Source organism: Microcaecilia unicolor, chromosome 12, assembly GCF_901765095.1.
Source record: "Microcaecilia unicolor chromosome 12, aMicUni1.1, whole genome shotgun sequence".
NCBI classification, from domain to species: Eukaryota; Metazoa; Chordata; class Amphibia; order Gymnophiona; family Siphonopidae; genus Microcaecilia; species Microcaecilia unicolor.
The window spans coordinates 36,475,496-36,496,448 of record NC_044042.1 but is presented as its reverse complement, the minus strand read 5'-3'; the positions used below and the strand labels follow the sequence as shown (position 1 = coordinate 36,496,448).

Below are 20,953 nucleotides of genomic sequence, written 5' to 3'. Positions count from 1 at the left end.
AAATGGCCTGACATATTAGCCCCCCCCCCCCCCCCCAACAAAATGTCTCGATCGGGCAATGATCACTTACCATACGACCAAAATGTATATCAAGTCCAGTATCTGTTTCCAACCATGGCCAATCCAGGTCAAATGTACCAAGCAGGATCCTGAAAGTAGACAGATTCTATGCTGCCTACCCCCAGGGATAAGCAGTGGATATCCCAAAGTCCACCTTATGGATTTTTCCTCAAAGAACTTATTCAAACCTTTTAAAATTCAGCTATGCTAACTGCTTTTATCTCATCTTCTGTCAACAAATTTCAAAGCCTAATTGTGTGTTTAGTGAAAATGTTCTACTTAGCAAATTTATGGCGTGTCCATTAATCTTTGTACTTTTTGAAAGAGTAAGCAACTGATTTGGATATATCTGTTCCACTCATGATTTTATAGACTGCTGTCATATCATAAGGAAATCCCAGACAGGACACAAAAGGAAAAGGTCTAGGCCATGTTCTTAGGCCAGTCCGGGTTTCAGGACACCCCTAATGAATATACATGTGATACTTACATGCACTTCCCCCCGAAGTAAGAAATCATTGGTCCATGGCATAAGAAAATGAATTCACAGGAAATTCAGAAGGTCAAGATACATACCACTGCTGACTTTCCTCAGTACCTCTCTCAGTTTATTAGAGCCACAATTCAGATGTTGAATATGTTAGTCATTAGAACTCAACAGACTCACTCCAGCGACATTCACTCTATAAGACTCTATGTAAAGCTGAAGAAAGCAAAATTGACAATGTAACCCTGCATCTATCAAATGATGACTTATTGCTGGGAGGAAAAGACCTCAAATGTCCTTTTGCTAGGTAGCAAGCTAACAAGCTTAATGCCAGCGCATCTTGGACTCTTGGCATATCATTGGTCAAAAACCTTCTCTGCTCCTCCTGCAATCGTTCAAGTTTTCTTATTTTTATAATTTTTCGTTATCAATTTTCAAAAATTCTCGTTTTCAATACCAGCACCCAAAATGAAAATTTTTGAAAATTGATAATGAAAAATTAAAAAAATAAGAAAACTTGAACGATTGCAGGAGGAGCAGAGAAGGTTTTTGACCAATGATATGCCAAGAGTCCAAGATGCGCTGGCATTAAGCTTGTTAGCTTGCCGCCTAGCAAAGGACATTTGAGGTCTTTTCCTCCCAGCAATAAGTCATCATTTGATAGATGCAGGGTTACATTGTCAATTTTGCTTTCTTCAGCTTTACAGAGAGAATATGTTAGTCAAACATTATTACATGGATTAATTCACAAATTATTCTAAAACATTTGGACTGAATTCATTATGGCTGGGAATTATACATCAGCCATTATGACTGAGTTACAGTTTGGGAATTAATATTCTAGTGTGAACTATTGTTATCGTGCTCTCTCACTTTGGAGCTGGTTTTCCAGAATACATTACCTGCAAGCCATGGTAGAAAGCTTGGCCTATCATCTAGTCAGTGTTCTCAAAATGGTTCTAGGTCAGTTCCCACCTAGACAGTTCCCACTCACCAATTCCCATCTGGAAAATTGCCACCTAGGACTATTACCACCTAACCAATTCCCATCGCTCCAGGGAGGACAATTCCCCCCTTAATAATCATGAAGCATCACAGTCTGAAATTTAGCTCCTTCCCTTTCTCCTTCCAGATCATTTGGGGGGAAGGGGGCAATGCCCCCGCACACCCCCAAACATTACCTTTACCATGCTACACCCCAAAAAATTTTAAAGAAGCCAAAACCCAAATTAATAGAGAGCATAAATACATATAAAAAAACATGCACAAAATATTACCAACGCAATGAGATTTCTCATTAAAAAATCCAGCACATAAGAAAAAAACAAAACAAAAAATAGAACACCAACACAAGACAACGAACACTACATGCCAGTAAGAAATAGCCGGAGGGTGGGGGGTGGGGGTGGGGAGAAGAACAGTCCTAGGTGGGAATTGTCCACCTTGGGGAAAGTCCTAGAAGGGAATTGTCTAGGTGGGAACTGGTGAGTGGGCACTGTCCAGGTGGCCACTAGCCTGCTACAAAAATACAGGTACTGGTTTGAACAGAACAGTGCATATTTTACTTACAGACTACAACTTGCCAGCCACATTTCACAGCTCAGCATAGCCTAGCCTCCCCTTGAAAGTGGACAGCAGGGCCTCATCTCACTTAAGTCCCAGAGATCTCTCATGTTTTCTTACCAGGTGTTTGCTCTCACATATGGTGGCCTCAGCCCAGAAGTTAGCTATTGTCATGGCAATGGTTTTGCCATAGTATCCGTCTGATGGATTCCCAATAATTCCAATTCTAGAACAAATCCAAACATTAGTTCTATTTGGGAGGCTAATGAAAAATGGGTTTATTCAAAAAATATTCACAGGCTGAATGTGTTTTAAGTATCACAAATAACAGGCATCACCTTCCAACAATATAAATAAGAGGAAAGAATTTTCCAAATGTTTGGAGAGAAGACCTCAGTTAGCCCTGAAAAGCAACGCCAACTTGGAACACATCAATAGTCATAAAAACTCCAAACAAAAATTCTCCCTTTTATTCCAAAAAATTGCAGTATTTTTTTTTTTCAATTTTCAAACTTTTTTTTTTTTAATAGTATTCAGCTGCAGATTCCTTTTTTCTTCAAAAGACAGCATTGGCAATTTCTGTACACTCAGCCTCTTTACATGCTTTCAGAAGACCATCTCAGATTCCCGACAGAGGCCCTGTTTTGCGTATGGCTGCATCAGGGGAATCAATCACAGTGCTCCAACCCAGAGTCAAGAACTTCCACCATACTGCCAAACTCAGTGTTCAAAAGAGTTTGGCAGTATGATGCAAGTTCTTGACTCTGGGTTGGAGCAATATGATCGATTACTCTGAAAGTGTGTAAAGACTAACGCTGGGTGTACAGAAACTGCCAATGCTGTCTTTTGAAGAAGAGAGGAATCTGCAGTTGACTACTACCGTGCAGCTTTTTCATACAAGCTAAGTGCATTTGTTTATACGAGTATTAAAAAAAAAGTTTGAAAATTGAAAAACATAGTCTTTTGATATAATGCAATTTTTTGGAATAAAAGGGAGAACTTTTTGTTTGGAGTTTTTATGACCATTGATGTGTTCCCTAGGCAAGCTTATCAAGTCGGCTTTGCTGTATAGGGCTAACTGAGGTCTTTTCTCCAATTTTTTGGGAATATTCTCTCTTCTTATTTATACTGTTGGAACGTGATATCTTACTTTTAATGCAAAATGGGACCATACCAAGAAAGGGGCTTACACATTTGAAACCTTGTTAGTTAGAATAATTTAGATACTCAAGAGTGGAAACAACATCTTGCAGCATGTCAGTATAAGAGTGCATGTAGCCACTTTTGGGAGGCACAGCCTAGCAACACATTTCTGAACTGAAAATACGAGAAAAGCTTTCCAGTGGAAAGAGCAGGCAGTCAAAGTTATTATCATTGAAAGGTACAGCTGTAGATTACAAGAAGTAAAAGTTTTCTAAAAGCACTTTGGAAATCATTCTGCAGACATAGAAGGACAGCAACTGCTTAAGTACAAATGACTAAGTCCAGAATTAAACAATCCCACAGACCGATTTGTGAACTCAGACACTGAATTTCCCATGCCAGCAGCCTCGGCGTTGATCTGCCAGTTATAGAAGGCTGCTCAGCTCCTAAATCCTGAGATGTCAGTGACTGGACAGCTGAAGCCCGATGTCTGCATTCAACCTTGACCCGCTGATAAAACAAGAATGTTCCCAGCGTTTCAGTATTCCCAAACAGAAGGCATGGCTGCTGTATATTCTTTTGAAATTCCTACAAAAGTAAGTTCTATCACTGATTAAGTGGGTAGACATATTGTGAAGAGGAGAACGAGGGGGTGGATAAAATGGAAGTGGAAGAAGAAGAAGTGAAGAGGGTCCAGAGGAAAGGGAGACAGAACAGAGCCTTGCCGGTGCTACTTCCGCAGATGGAGAAAAGAAAAGGGTTTCTTCCCACTGAAAAATGGAGGCTGGAAAAGAACTACAATACCCATCAGTCCCGGGGGAAACCCTGGTATAGAAACCATCCTCCCCAGCAGCCTCCAGGGGAGAACCATGACAAGGCAAGGCAGGTGTCCCCTGGGGTTAATCAGGAGGAGGAGGAACAGCTGAGAAAAGGGTGGGATGAGGAACCCATGGAGTGGCAAAAGGCAAGAGGGAGAGAGAAGGGGGAGAGCCTGGAGGAACCCATGGACATAGCAGCATGGGCTCAATCATTGGGGAAAAAGCTGAGGAAGCAGGTGACTTCTTGGTATGGTAGCTGGACTGAAAGGGGGAAGAAAAGGGTCATGCGGGAGGAGGGTCAGTGATAGTGAAAGTGTGACCCAGAAAGGGTGGGGCCCTTGTATCTCCCCACAGAGTTCAGGCTGTTTTGAACTGTGTGCTGCTGAACTACTTAGAGTGAAAAGTGTGTTGTTTTGGGAGGTATTATTGTTTTTGCCTGTGTGCACTACTCAAAGAGAAAGGAAGATGGGTTTTTTTTAACTATTTGCCATTGCACCTGGGGAAAACGTGTAGCAGTGGTTTTTGCTTTTTTTGAGCTGTAGCCGGCAGACGCTCCCAAGTGGGGGAAGCGCTAGGCTGTAGGACTGTTTAAGGGGAACGAACTGAGTTCTGGAAACAGTGGGGTTTATGTTTCTTTTTACCCTGCTGTGCTGATTCCATTGAAGAGGAAAAACAGTGGGGGCTGTGTTTTTGTTCCTGTTTTATTTTGCACTGCTGGACAGTGAGCACCAAGGAAATAAAAGTTTGCTGGTTTTTCTTTTGGAATTATTGGCTACCCGAGTCGTGCCCTGTGGATTACAGTGGGTTTTGGGGCCGGGCATGAAGCTTGGTCCATAGCCGGAGTCTCCAAAGGAAGAGACGGGATCCTGAGAACCCCTGGAAGAGGGACGGATCTTTCACAATATCCACCTCCATACTCCCGGCGGGAACAGAGAGGAGAGGGGGTTATTTACACATAAAACAAACCATCACTAATGCAGAAAAAAAATCTCTCAGCTCAGGCATACACTACACAAGACAAATGTTCTAGCAGCACAACTGGAGATTATGTCATAAAGCTTTTTCCTGCCCGTTTTATACACTTTCACGTGCCCACAGTAAAAGTGGGCACGTGAAAGTGTGTGCTTACTATTACCTAACTTGCAAACACACAGCAGCAATGTACCTGCTTGTTTTATAAAATGCATGTACAAATACAGAGTACACACCAAATAATAGAGTGGTCGACTAGGTCGAAGGCCGCAGAGACATCAAGGGACAACAGAAGAACAATATTTCCCTCTATCTAAGAAGGTGTGGAGTTCACTAAGTAGGAAAGTGACGGTAGTTTCAGAGCTGTGACTGGAACGAAAGCCAGTTTGTCTGGGGTGTAAGATTAAGAGACCATCGGAAAAAGATAGGAGTTGATCAAAGGCAATTTTCTCAGTGATCTTGGAGGCAATACAAAGGTTGGAAACAGGCCTATAATGAGTAGAGACGATAGGGTCACTAGATGGGTCTTTCAGTAATGGCTTAATGACAGCTTTTTTTCCAAGAGGGGCAGGATAGATCTGGATGTGAGGCTAAGCGTTACAAGCTGAAGGAGAGGAGTGAGGCCATAGCAGGGAATTTTCAACCAGCTTGAGGGGACAGCATCTTCTGAACAGGTTGTCAGGCACATGTGACTGAACAAGATCCAGAAAGTTGAAAGGGAAGGTAATTGGAAAGAATTCCAAGTGGAGCAAAGGGTGGGGGAAATAGAGTGCATTGATGTACAAGGAAATATAGAAGGGTTGGTGTTATCTATTGCAAACAGTAGCTGGGAAACTATCTACAAAAAAATTACATCAGCAAAGAAGTGTACCAGGTTTTAGGGAGCTATAATGGACAAATGTGTCAAAATCCAAAATACGGACACTGTGGGGGGGGGGGGGGGGGGGGGGGGGGGGGGGGAGGGGAGAGGGAGACCTGTATTCTCTACAGACACATTATCCCCAGGAATCTACAAAAGTCGCTCAAATTTGTACATCAAATTTTGAGTATGATCCTGTGATGTGTGCTCAAAGTAATCACTTGACATGCCAATTAACAACAATTATTGGTATTATTTGGGTTTGTGTGTGCTTCTGCCTGTGTGCTATGCTAAAATGTTGCTTGCTAAAATGATCTTGCATGCAATCTGTAAGGGATACTGCCATAATTTAGTCATGAGGTTATAGAATTTTGAGGGTCCATGCCCAAAATTGGTTATGGGAATCAGCACTAAGCGCTATTCTATAAGGTGTATTTGGCGCAGAGTGTCTTATCTTTCTGGCACCTGACTTTTGGCACAAAAAACAAAGGAGTAGGGAAGGGACGTAGGCCAATCAAATAAATGATATGATCCAGAAGTGGGTTACAAGAAATTTATTGAGCAGATAAAAGCACATACAGACTCGACACAGAACCAACCATATTTCAGCAACAAAATATACTGACTCCTGAAGCAGGAAATCTAAAAAAAAATACAAACGGACAACCCCCCCCCCCCCCACCCCCGAAAATAAGAATAAGGACAATAATAGCGTATGTTTTGTTTATATATATATATATATATATATATATATATGTATATATATATATATATATATATATACAGACTCCTGGAGCAGGTAATTTTGTTGCCGAAACACAGTTCTATGTCTTGTTCTTAAAACCATAGCATTATATATGATACAGATATCTAATATCAGATATACTGATTTCTGAAGCAGGCAATTTTGTTGCCAAAACATTGTTCTGTGTAAGTCTGTTTGTGCTTTTCATATCTGTTCGATAAATTTGTTGTAGCCCACCTCTGGATCACATCATTTATTTAGTTGGCCTACATCCCTTCCCTACTCCTTTGTTTTCTGTGACCTAACCTTTGGCACCATTTACTGAACCCAGACCTATATGACTGTGTACACTCCCCGACAAGACTGGAACCAGGGCAAACACAGATGTGCAAAAGGTTAAATTCCACAACCAGGTCATCTGGGCTGGAAAGTCTAAGCTTCATGGAATATAATTTGTGAAATAAAATTTGAGAAAGTGTCACTACAGAAGCACTACAAAAAATATATTTTTTGTAGGTTCATTTGTCATTCAAAATAAAATCAATAATCTATTTTTTTTTCTTTTCTTGCCCTGGTTTCCATTTTATTCCTCTTCTGACATTAGTGCTTAATTAGGGCTGCTGGATGACTTCATGGTTTCAGGATATGTTATCCAGCTCTGGTTTAACCCTTAGCATGCAAGGGCTTGAAGTTCCCATTTTTCTAAGGGAAAACTAGAACTGCGAGTCCCTGCAGGCAGTCGGGTGTAAAGCCAGGCCTGGAGCATTCTCTCTCAAAAGATAAAAGGTGGAGTCCATTGATGACCCTAGTTTAAATTATTAGAAGAGCTTCACCATATTAGCTCCTCTCACCATTATAAATAAATATTCAAGGAGCTAGCGATTGGATGAATGAGTTTTCTCCCACCTTGCATACGATCGACAAGTGATTGCTTTCACAGTATTTCCTGTCTTCTTGGCAGAGTAGAATGTCAGCCATTTTGTGTAATCTGAGAGGCCCTAATAGAAAAAGTTTTAATAAAAACACAAAGTTAGAAACTAAAATGGCTTAATCCACCTACAGTGCTAGCAGCAACACCTGATACCGATGAAGAAAAACACACAATGAGGGCTGTTTAATCCCAACAGATTGATTTTCATCTGCAGTGGTTCCTTAGCCTCTCAGGTCATCAAAAGTTTGGTGCACTGCCATGTTTAAGCCCTGAGCTAAAAGGTAGGTTCACGTGTCCTTGGTCGATTCCCTTTCCCTCTCCAGGTCTTCTGCTGCTATAACATACAATTTTCTTTCTACCCTTACTGGAAGGAGGGCTGTTATATTTCCTAGGAGTTTACGTGTAAAGCACTCAAAAAAAAAAAGTCTGAGAAATTCAGGTTTCTAGGGTTGCAATGATCCCACCTCCCCCAACCAAGTCAACAAACAGGTTCACTCAATCCTAACTTTTCCCCATCACATGGTACCTGGCTCTGTGGGTGATGTAGGTGTTTGAGCACCCCCAATATTGAGAAAATTCCTTGTATATGTCCAGGGAGGGGTTATTTCCACTGGGCTTAGCAACCCCAATAATTTTGAAAAGTTGGCTCCTGTGACCCATCCATCGCATGTGTGGATTTCTAGATCTGATCTTCTTAGGAAGTTGAAAATCGGTGCAAGGTTAACAACTATGAAGCTATACTGAAAAATGTTTGGGGAAGGGGGGTAGATATTCAAAGGGGTTTAAGCAGGCAGGAGAGGCTCCTGCCCCCTTAAACCCTGATCAACATGCCAGGAGAGGATATTCACTGGCATTTAAACGGCAGTGCCATTGAATACCTCCTCTGACTACCATGGTTCTATCCAGTTAGTGCCACAGGCAGAGTCAGGGTGGAGCCAGAAAATATGTGAGTATCAGCTACTTTCCATGCCGGTGTCCACATACCTAACCGGCCAAACAGCACTGAATACTGGCTGGCACCCATATAACTTCCAAGTCCGCGGATGACCTGTATATTCAAAGCCACACATGGCCAACACTGAATATCACACGACCCATTTTCAGGTCATTGTTTTTGGACTTTTTTGGTTCATTTTACACATTTGTGGCCATCTCTGGCAAATCATGACTAAAATCGCCAGCAACAAAAAAAATGAGATTTTAGAGCAAACAATTTATAATACAATAGTCCAAACTCATCACTTTATGTGACGTTCAAACATGTGACTGCTTCTGGACCCATGGCGTGAAAATCAGCCAGTCTCAACACTTTGGCTTTATGACTTTATACCAGAGATGGTCATATTTTTTTTTCAATAAAAAATGTTTCATTATATGGGCGTCTCTAGCGTTTAATGCATGCTTATTTTTAGTCCACTTAGCGCACACTAAGCTTAAGGTATACTATGTGCAGTAAATACAGAAAATGAAGGCAGATAAAGACCAGCCCCCCCCCCCCCCCCCCCCAATATTCAGCCAGCGGCAGGCAGTACTGTTAATATCCGCCGCCAGCATCAAAACCAGATATTCAATGCTAGGCCATATCTAGCTCCCGGCATTGAATATCCCTTTTTTTTTTTTTTTAAAGCCAGCTAGCATGTGCCCTATTAACTCAATATTAGAGCCAACTGGTCATTCGTTAATGCATAAAAATAGAACAGCTATATTTATGTGGTCCTATTTATGCACTAGCACTAGCTCTGAATATCGGGAGCTAACCGGACTGCGCCCACAAAACGTCCCCAATATACACGGCTTATACTTTGGCGCTAACCGGTTATTTTCAGAGAAGAAAACCAGTTAAGTGCCTCTGAAAATGACTGGATAGCCACCGATAAGCAAAGTTAACTGGTCGGCAGCGGCTGTTCCTGGCCAGTTAACTCGCTTTGAATATCGGCCAATATACGGCTTATCCAGTTTGTCCATCCATACTGATTATTAAGCTCTACAATCCCTTCCTCTTCGCTAGAGGTCCCCTGCGCTTGTCCATGCTCTCTTCAATTCAGAATGCTTTAATCCAATGCTCCCTGTGAAGCAACACCCAGCCAGCTGGATCTCCAGGACCGCCACTACGCACATCCCCAGTGACAATTAATTCTATCCCCAGAGCAGGATTACTGTTTGCTGCAGCAAGATGTTGACTGGGGATCCTGGGACTGGCACATGATTCAAACTGGGATTACACAACCCAAACCAAAGGACAGGTTTAGGTTTATTCAGCTCCCCTTAGCAAGCTGAAGAATCTAAACCAGCCGGTTTTCTGATTTCCCTGTGCCCCTCCCCCAATCACAGGTACCCCGAGACAGCACTGCACCTTGTGCTTGCACTAGAGCCGGCCTAGGCAACTTTGTCAAATATACTTACCCCTCTCCCCTTCTTACCACTTGTCCAATTAGCTGGAAACCTGTGGGTAGTTTCATCCCATAGACGGGAACTTTAGCCACGTTTATAAGCCACTCCTTAAAACCACAAAAAACAATGAATTTAAACAAATTAAGGGTTTTGATCATGATAAGCCATATTTCTCAACACACATCTCCCATGTAAGAGAGATTCGGAAAAGATGAAACAACCAAGCCACACAAACCCAGACCAGAATTTTGGTATGTTCTCTATGCATGAAGTATTTGCTGGGAAAAAGCATTTGACCCGAGACCACAAAAAAATAAAACCTTTACCCTATCAGGCTCCATGTCTACTCCAAGAGCAAATCCATTTTTTTTCAATTTAATTTAACTCAGCACTTATAGACCACATATATCCAACAATCAAAAGGCCTCTTATCAAATCACACTAGCGGTTCATGCAGGGCAATGTCGATGAAGTGAATGGGCTTTGTTGGCACTGCCACACCAGGGACCGCTAGCGCAGTTTGATAAAAGAGGCCCTTAGTGGTATATAAATGTGCAAACCTAAAAGGTATAACAAAATATATATAAACAGAATCATAAAAATTCACACAAAAAAAACTGTGTACATTAAAACAAAATAAAACAAACAAAAAATCAATCAAGGTCAAGCCACTGGCCAAGTGTTTATAATGCCTGAAAGCTAATGGGTTAAATGAAAAACTCTATAAAGCATTAGAATATCTGCCTTCTACAGATTAGAGCCAGTGTGAGGGTTATTAGGTGCTCGGCATATCTTGAGACTTTCACCCTAGTTACTTATCTTTCAGGCCTCTAAATCTTCTCCCCATTGAGATTATAACAAACAATAATCATAATTATCTCTAAACTCCTTCTTGCAGACCAATCCTGGTCAATACATAATTGCACATCACACTTTTAAATGTTAAAACAATTTGTTTTGTGTGTATGTATGTATTTGTATTTCTAGATAGGTGTATATATGTATGTATATATGTGTGTGTTTATAACACACACACATACATTAAAGGCTGTTTCCAAAAGTCATTTGCTTGGGTAAATGAGTTATTTGAAAACTGTCCATTCTCAAGTAAGAAAGTTTGGGTGATACTTCCTATGTATGCCTGATCTTGATTTGTCCTTAACAGAAAGTAGCGTGATCAACACGACACTTCCAAGAAGCCAAGGAGAAGAATAATTAAAAGTAGTTCTTTAATAACGGATAAGACTCGATACGGCACCGTGTTTCGGCGAACGACGACTGCCTGAAGAAGAAACCGAATAAAGCGATTTTCCTGTTAGGTACGTATGATATCTGTTTTTCCTCACAGTTTCAAAGTTCGTTGTTTTACCCACATGCCTGGTACACTTACCAATCATTAGTCTTTCTAAAGGCTTGATTCGGTTTGTACTTCAGTTCTTTTACCGACATTGACAACACACAGACTCCTGAGGCAGGCGCTGTTCGCCGAAACAATGCCGTGTCGAGTCTTATCGTTTATGAAAGAACTATTTTTAATTTGTCTCCTTGGCTTTTTGGAAGTGTCGTGTTCATCACGCTACTTTCTGTTCTTGACTTTTCCCCTTGTAGCAGATCCAGTTTCTCCACTTTGATGGTTGCTTCTTGTCTTGATTTGACCTTGCCATTTTCAAGGCACAGACCGTAGACGTCTGCCCAGCACTGTCCTTGTTCTAAACTTCTGAAGTTGTCATCGAAGCCCTGAAAAGCTCCACTCCAACCCATCCAAATCTATTCAGCCACGATCAGGGCATAGACTGTAGAAGTCTGCCCAGCACTGGTGATGCTTCCCAATTACCAGTGTTGCTACCTACCCCACTTTCACCCTCAAATCTCTGCAGATGTGAAAGTGGCATGTTATTTCCCTCTCCAACCTAAATATGGCTCCAGGCTTTCCAACTGTGTGTTGATTCCTTTGCATATTTCCAGGCAGGTAACGGCTGAATAATTTTCAGAAGACCAATTTACCTGGGCAAATGGCTTCTGCAAATGGCCCTCCCAAGCATGGCAGAAAAGGCTGGAGGTGGGGGAGGGTGGCAATTCTTTTTAGGGAATTGAAGAGTCTACACACTCAAAGCATTGCAGATAATAGGCTGAATTATAACTGCATTTTGTATATACCATCTTGTTCTTTTTAACAATGTCCTAATGTAGCAGATTGAATGTGAAAGTTTCAGCTTTAATAAGTTTGGCATGAGCTAAAAAAAGACCAGGTTAAATCTAGAATAAGCAATGCAGGTTATACTGTACTATACAATTTGTCCTTCAAACGAATAATGAAATGGAAAAAGCCACCTTGGCGTGCAGTTCCTGCAAATATTTTGGTGCTCATTGTCAAAGCACATAGACCTACAAAGTTTCATAGGTTACTACGTAACTTTGTAAGTCTATGTGCTTTGAAACTGAGTCCTTTGGAGACTGTTCTCTCTAACATCTCATTGTGAAACTGAATAAATCATCCTCACCATACCATGAACTTTCCCAGAACTCTGTCTTCTGTGTTCTCATAGAGACTTAAGAACTCCGAGAGGCAGTTGAGCGTTTTCCTCTGAAAGCAATAAAACACCACACTGGCCAGTCTGGAATCGGTTGTACCTGGAGCAGGTTTCTCAAGAAAGTTTGTGATCCTGATGGGAGGGGGGGAAACGTATTACATTTCTGAGCAAGGACATAAAAGAGGCTCATTTTTGAAACAGAAAAATGTCCAAAAGGCGGCACAAAGCGGCAGATGGATATTTTTTTTTTGTTCAAAATGCCCAATTGCTTTTTTCGAAATCCATTGTTAACACATTTTTCTATGCAGTGCATCCATATCACAAGGGGGCGTGTCGGGAGTGGGATTTGGGCGTTCTCAAAACTTGGGACATTTTTCTGACAAAATGGAACAAAGTAAAAACATTCAGTGCTGAAAGTTAGATGTTTTGATCTATATCTGTTTCAATCATGACTAAGTCACAAAAAGGTGCCCTAAATGACCAGATGACCTCCCTTACTCCCCCAGTGGTCACTGACCTCTCCCACCCCCCCCCCCCCCCAAAGATGTGAAAGAAACAGTACATACCAGCCTCTATGACAGCTTCAGATTTTATGGCCAATCCTATTAGATCAGCAAGCAGGTTCCTGGAGTAGCCTAGTGGTCAGTGTAGTGCACTGTAGAAAAGGGGACCCAGACCCATATCTCACTCATGGTGGAAAGTGTGAGCCCTCCAAAACCCACCTAAAATCTACTGTACCCACAAGAACTATACATGCCCTCTCCACATTGCACAACACTATTGTAACTCCAACAAAACGTAAACCACTTTGAACTGAAATTTGTTTTTGGATAATAGTGGGATACAAGAATGCATGCATGAATATATATAATTCAACCCAAATAAAGGAGTTTGACTCTTGTATGTACTGATAGTATGGAGGTGTCCCTTTAAATTGGTGAAAAACAAATAGATTCACCCTTAAGACTATTAAATCTTAACAAAACGAACCTCAAATCTCCCAGCAAGGAACTCTGCAAAAATATTGTCAATCCCTTGTATAAATGGGAGTAGAATACTATCATAGGTTCTGTTTAAGAGAGAATGGAGAAAAAACCCCCAACGTAAAAACTCATCAACTAGATGAGAAAACCGTATGGGATGAAAAAACTCTCTCTCTCTCTTAAACTTTGTATATAACTACTATATTTAAACGAACACCAATATACCCAAACTATCCCAAAAAAACTGACATCAGCCAGTAAAGGACTCCCTACCTACCTAAGTTCCATACAGGGGGAAAAACTAGAGGTTAAATAGTTATGCAGCTTCAAATATATATAATGATTTTCAGCAGTATTTTTCAGCAGTATTGAGGAAAATCCTCTTTCAAATGTCAAAGATATACTCATGCAAGAGAAAAAATACTTAGCTTAGATCGAGTGAAGCAACTTCAAGAAAACCCTCAATCGAAAGGACCCCCCACATAGGAACTCCGGAGCCCTGAGTAAACGCTGCGGCGAAAAAAAACCGCCACCCCTTCAACAAGAGCGCCTTGTTTCGCCACCCTCGTGGCTGCCTCAGGAAGGGCGCTAAATGTCCATCTGGAAAACTCAATTCACTCTGCGAACTGAACTATCAGTGAAGTAAATCCCAAAGATGGCACAGGAGCTAAAACTCCGAGTAAAATGCAACTTTTATTTTAAAAAACGTAACGGAACGTCATGACGTCATAACGTAAAAACGTCACGACGCCAAAACGTATCCTATCCTGATGTCAAAACAGCCAAGGAAACCACGCCTCCCCAAAGGTATCTCATTAATAGTAAGCATTCCATTCGATGTTCCTATTTAACCCTTGAGGAGCAACTGTTTTAAGTGTGTAGATCCAACGCTGTTCCCTACGCCATAGTATTGTTTTTAAATCCCCCCCTCTCATACCCATATGTACTTGATCAATAATCATACATTGTAGCTGATTAAACTGATGTTGAGCTTGTTCACAATGGCGGGTCATAGGTGCTTCCAATTTAGAATTGGTAATACAGTGTCTATGTTCAATGACCCTAGTTTTGAATTGGCGAGTGGTGTATCCTACATAGAGCAGATTACACGGACACCTAAAAAGGTAAACCACATTTTTTGATTCACATGAAGTTCTATGTTTTAATTTGTATATCTTGCCACTGGTAGATTTAAATTCTGTGCTTTCAACTGTAACAGAACAAATTGAACAATGTCCACATTTCTTATGATATCCCTCTGTTTGCCTAGTTTCGGACCATACATCTGCCATGCTCAATTGATCTTGTAAATTTTGATTTCGAACATAAGTTAATCTAAGATGATGATCCTGGAATGCTTCCTGAGTAAGCATAATATTCCAATGTTTCCTAAGGATAGCTGAAATTTGAGAAGATCTATTTGTAAACTTCAAGACACAAGGGATCACCCTATCCGTATTTTCAGCTCTACTTTGATGTTGATCTTGAATTAAAAGATCTCTATGTTGATACAGAGCTCTTTTGTAAGATTGTTTTACAAGCTTGTCCGGATATCCCCTGTCTTTAAACTTGCATTGAAGTTCCCCTGCTGATTGTTTAAATGTTTGAGTAGTATCACAAATTCTGCGGTACCGCAAAAATTGCGAATAGGGTAAACTACGTTTAAGATGGTGAGGATGCATACTGTCATACTTCAATACAGAGTTCCTGTCCGTAGGTTTCACAAAGACTTCCGTCTTTAGAACCCCCCCATCTTTCTTAACAAGAACATCCAAAAAGTTAATGCTCTGTAAATGGAAGTTACATTCAAATTTGATAGTAGCGTGGCATTCATTGAGATTAGAAACAAAATCTTTCAATTGTTGTTCAGAACCCTGCCACACTAAAAACACATCATCGATGTACCGGCCCCAATATTGCACCAGAGCAAATCCTGTGTTAGTATAAATGTACTGTTCTTCAAACTGTCCCATAAAGATATTTGCAACCGAAGGAGCAAAAGACGCTCCCATGGCTATCCCAGATATTTGTAGATACAGCTCCTCATTGAAGATGAAGTGATTATTATACAGAGCTAACTGAGTGAGATGAATGAGAAAGTCTGTAGGTACCACATGAGGACGAAAACGTTCATCAAGGGCCTTCTTTACTGCTTCAAGAGTTTCCCTTTGAGGTATCGAGGTGTATAGAGAACACACATCAAGGGTTACCAACAGACTAGTATGGTTAACAGCCAAACCCCTCAAGATCTGTAGAAAATGAGAAGTATCTCTGATATACGCTGGAATTTTCTGTACCAGAGGCCGCAAGAAAAAATCCACATATTTGCAAGCTCTTTCCAATAAAGAGTTCCTGGAGGAAACAATAGGTCTACCAGGGGGTGCTTGTAATCTTTTATGAATCTTAGGGACTGTATAAAGAATGGGGATGACCGGATGTACTGGACACAGAAATTGGCTTTCTCTCTTGGTAAGAAAGCCTTGTTGAACAGCTTCTTTAGTTGCTTCCTGTATATTCTTAATTAAACCATAGGTAGGATCCTCAGTGAGTTTACAGTAGATATTTCCATCCGCTAGTTGTTGCTGAATTTCTGCCATGTAATCAGATTTATCAAGGACCACTATGGCACCTCCTTTATCTGCTTTGCGTATCACAATTGTCTTTTCAGATTTCAATTTCTGTAGCGCTTGAAATTCTTGACCTGACATATTGGCTCTACCCCAGAACTGAGTTTCCTCTAGTTGTTGTACACACTTAAAACAGTTGCTCCTCAAGGGTTAAATAGGAACATCGAATGGAATGCTTACTATTAATGAGATACCTTTGGGGAGGCGTGGTTTCCTTGGCTGTTTTGACATCAGGATAGGATACGTTTTGGCGTCGTGACGTTTTTACGTTATGACGTCATGACGTTCCGTTACGTTTTTTAAAATAAAAGTTGCATTTTACTCGGAGTTTTAGCTCCTGTGCCATCTTTGGGATTTACTTCACTGATAGTTCAGTTCGCAGAGTGAATTGAGTTTTCCAGATGGACATTTAGCGCCCTTCCTGAGGCAGCCACGAGGGTGGCGAAACAAGGCGCTCTTGTTGAAGGGGTGGCGGTTTTTTTTCGCCGCAGCGTTTACTCAGGGCTCCGGAGTTCCTATGTGGGGGGTCCTTTCGATTGAGGGTTTTCTTGAAGTTGCTTCACTCGATCTAAGCTAAGTATTTTTTCTCTTGCATGAGTATATCTTTGACATTTGAAAGAGGATTTTCCTCAATACTGCTGAAAAATACTGCTGAAAATCATTATATATATTTGAAGCTGCATAACTATTTAACCTCTAGTTTTTCCCCCTGTATGGAACTTAGGTAGGTAGGGAGTCCTTTACTGGCTGATGTCAGTTTTTTTGGGATAGTTTGGGTATATTGGTGTTCGTTTAAATATAGTAGTTATATACAAAGTTTAAGAGAGAAAGAGAGTTTTTTCATCCCATACGGTTTTCTCATCTAGTTGATGAGTTTTTACGTTGGGGGTTTTTTCTCCATTCTCTCTTAAACAGAACCTATGATAGTATTCTACTCCCATTTATACAAGGGATTGACAATATTTTTGCAGAGTTCCTTGCTGGGAGATTTGAGGTTCGTTTTGTTAAGATTTAATAGTCTTAAGGGTGAATCTATTTGTTTTTCACCAATTTAAAGGGACACCTCCATACTATCAGTACATACAAGAGTCAAACTCCTTTATTTGGGTTGATATATATTATATTGGGTTTGCCTTCTCCTACACTAGTTAGAGTTTTGAATATATATAATGCCATAAGGGCTATTGTAGTGGTGTATAATTGGGTACAGTAGGTTTTTGGTGGGTTTTGGAGGGCTCACCATACAATATAAGGGGGTAATGGTGAGATGTGTACCTGGGACCTTTTATGTGAAATCCACTGCAGCGCCCTCTGGGGTGCCCTACTGTTTTGCTGGGATTTCTGTGTGGCCATTATATTAAGAATGCTGCCCCCCCCCCCCCCCCCCCCAATATGTCCCAATGGCTTGTTTATGTGCACTTTTCCCTTGGACCTTTTTTTTTGTTTTTTCAAAAATGGTCACAAAATAAAAATGCATAGAGCACAAAATGTCTAGGAAATGGCCATTTTCAAAACAAAAACAGATGTTTCCTGGTTCAAAAATCACTATGTTTGCCACTTGATTTTTGGACTGGTCAGCAAAACATCCCAAATCAGTTTTAGACATCATACAGAAAACTAGTAAATAAGGCCGGTTTCAGAGACAAATGAAACGGGCGCTAGCAAGGTTTTCCTGGGAGTGTGTTTGCTTGAGAGAGTGTGTGTGAGAGTGACTGTGTGAGTGAGAGACAGAGTGAATGTGCGAGTATGTGTGTGTGTCACAGAGAGAGTGTGTCTGTGAGGCAGAGAGTGTGTGTGTGCGCGAGTGTGTATGTGAGACACAGTGACTGTGAGAGAGAATGTGTTGCACACAGATACACTGTGTGTGAGAGAGAGTGTGCGAGAGTATGTGTGCAATACACAGACTCTCTGTGAGTCCAAGAGAGTGCATTTTAGCAAGTGTGTGCGACCGAGAGTGTGTGTGAGACCGACTGTGTGACACATAGAGAGTGAATGTGATTCAGTGTGAGACATAGTGTGAGAGACTGTGAGAGAGAGAAAGACACTGACTGTGAGAGTGTGTGACAGAAAGAGTGGGTGTGTGACAGACACCTCCCCCCTCCCTCTGTGGTCTCAGGACCCCCTCACCCCTCTGAGGTCTGAGGACCCCTCCCCCTTCCCCCCGCCTGTGGTTTCAGGACTCCCTGCCTCTCCTCCCCCCCCCCGTGTGGTTTGCAGCACCGTGCGAGTATGTGTGTGTGACAGAGAGTGTGTCTGTGAGACAGATAGTGTGTGTGAGGCAGAGAGTGTGTGCGATTCTGCTGTCTCCCCCTGCCCCCCTGCAGCCACCCAGCGTTTCTGCTGTCTCTCCTGCCCCCCCCAGGCACCTAGCGAATCTGTTCTCTTCCCTGCCCCCCCTACAGCCACCTATCGATTCTGCTGTTTCCCTTGCCCCCCCCTTCAGCCACCCAGCGATTCTGGTCTGTCCCCTGGCCCCCCCCCAGCAATTCTGCTGTCTCCCCTGCCACCCTTGCAGCCACCCAGCGATTGTGCTGTGCCCCTGCCCCCCATCTTCCTCCTCTGCATCTACCCAGCGATTGTGCTCTCTCCCCTGCCCCCCCTTTAGCCACCTATTGGTTTTCCTCATCTCTCTATTTAAAACGCACCTCCAGCGTTCTTTTGAAGCCTCCAAAAGTTCCAACGTTTGTGTAGTGGTGTAGATCGATGTCTGCCCCGCCCTCACGTCAAACGTGATGACGTCGAGGGCGTAGCAACGCGAATGGTTGAGTGCCGTTGCTCTGCCCTCGACGTCATCACATTTGACGCGAGAGCGGGGCAAACACTCATGGGCGAATTTTGATCTACACCACCATGGATTTAGAACGTTGGGACTTGTGGAGGCTTCATTAGAACGTTGGAGGTGCGTTTTATATAGAGAGATACCACACAAAATATTATAGAGGATGTTTACTACACTGCATTAAGTAGCTAGCACGGGTTGCACTGCCAGAGGGTACACCTTAGCAACAGATTTGCATACCAAGCAAATGGTATGTGAAAATCAATCTCATGCATATTCATTGTGGATATCCTGAAAACCTGACTGGCTGGGGTTCTCCCAGGACAGTTTTGGGAACCCCTGGCTTAGAGTTCGCACTGGGGCCTGTGTTACATACCCCAGTAGATAGGAGGTATACTCCCTGCATTTACCGCTCAGGCTTTGCGCTTACCCTTCAGGTTTTGCAGTTAAGATGCAGGGTTATTGGAATGAGATTTTCCAGATTTTGGGCATAGTTGTTGGCAGTAGCATCATGCTGAATCCAACGGGTGTTCTTATAGGTAATGTGGCTTTATTGGGGGATCCCAGGGAAGGGGAGAAAAATGTTCATTAATAAAGCTATCATAGTTGAGAAAAAAGTGTATTCTTAACTGTTGGTTACATCCTTTGCCACCTACTTTTGGTACCTCGAGCAACAAATTACACTCAGTTGTACTGATGAAATACAACAAGCTAAACATACTCGCAACAGATGAAAATAGTTTTTGAAAATTTGGGAAAGTTTTGTTCAGAAGCTTTCTCCAAAAGTTCAAAGTTTTTTCTTAAACACTTTGAGAGACGACTGTACCTCAACAGCCCATACTGGTTCCATCACAAGGACAAGGTTGAGTTCCATTGGGATGAGGGGGGGGGGGGGGGAAGAGGTGAAGCAGCTGTGGGAAGGGCATATGCATAGTTTTGCCATATTGTTTAATTTCCCATGTGGCTAAGAGAACCAAGGTCACGTGGCTTGGTTGAATTAAACTCCTCATGGGGGAGGTATAGCTCTAGCAAGGCGGTAAGATTGGGGGGGGGGGGGGTAGGAGATGTGGGTTCAAGAATTTGTTACAACTATGTGAACATATGTTCTATGTACTGGATTTATTGGAAAGTTTGATGTGGTTTTGTTGGTATAATATTTCACATAAGATACAGGAAGTGAAAAAACTTATTGTACTTTAGTACACAGGAGGAGTAGCCTAGTGGTTAGTGCAGTGGACTTTGATCCTGGGGAACTGAATTCGATTCCCACTGCAGCTCCTTGTGACTCTGGGCAAGTCACTTAACCCTCCATTGCCCCTGGTACAAATAAGTACCTGAATATACTATGTAAACCGCTTTGAATGTAGTTGCAAAAACCACAGAAAGGCGGTATATCAAGTCCCATTTCCCTATTTGAGATTCTACATGCAATGTTGCTACTATTGGAGATTCTAGATAGAATGTTGCTACTATTGAGATTCTGTTGCTACTATCTGAGATTCTACATCGAATGTTGCTATTCCACTAGCAGCATTCCATGTAGAAGCCTGCCCTTGCAGATCAGCAATGCAGCCGCACAGGCTTCTGTTTCTGTGAGTCTGACGTCCTGGGGAACTGAGTTCAATTCCCACATCAGCTCCTTGTGACTCTGGGCAAGTCTGGGTGTGTATGAACAACTTGAAAAGCTAAAGGTGGACAAAGCCATGGGACCGGATGGGATCCACCCTAGGATATTGAGGGAGCTCAGAGACGTTCTGGCGGGTCCTCTTAAAGATTTGTTTAATATATCCTTGCAGACAGGAGAGGTTCCAAGGGATTGGAGAACGGCGGATGTGGTCACAAAAGTGGGGATAGGGAAGAAGCTGGAAACTACAGGCCGGTAAGTCTCACTTCGGTTATTGGAAAAGTAATGGAAGCGATGCTGAAGGAAAGGATAGTGAATTTCCTGGAAGCCAATAAGTTGCAAGATCCCAGACAACATGGTTTTACCAAAGGGAAATCGTGCCAAACGAATCTCATTGAATTCTTTGATTGGGTGACAGGAGAATTGAATCAGGGACGAGC

General features: G+C 42.0%; 1 protein-coding gene across 3 annotated transcripts in view; it reads right to left on the bottom strand.

Annotated features, from left to right (window-relative positions):
* The window catches only part of LOC115482084 (glucuronokinase 1-like), a 68,837-nt gene that overhangs the window by 39,086 nt on the left and 8,798 nt on the right, over positions 1–20,953 (bottom strand). For all 3 annotated transcript variants that reach the window (XM_030221648.1, XM_030221650.1, XM_030221649.1), the window contains exons 7-10: positions 12,476–12,632; positions 9,999–10,076; positions 7,554–7,645; positions 2,231–2,336 (exon numbers count right to left, since the gene is read on the bottom strand). In XM_030221648.1, coding sequence (XP_030077508.1) covers positions 2,231–2,336; positions 7,554–7,645; positions 9,999–10,076; positions 12,476–12,632 — 433 coding nt within the window. The remainder of the gene's footprint in view (positions 1–2,230; positions 2,337–7,553; positions 7,646–9,998; positions 10,077–12,475; positions 12,633–20,953) is intronic.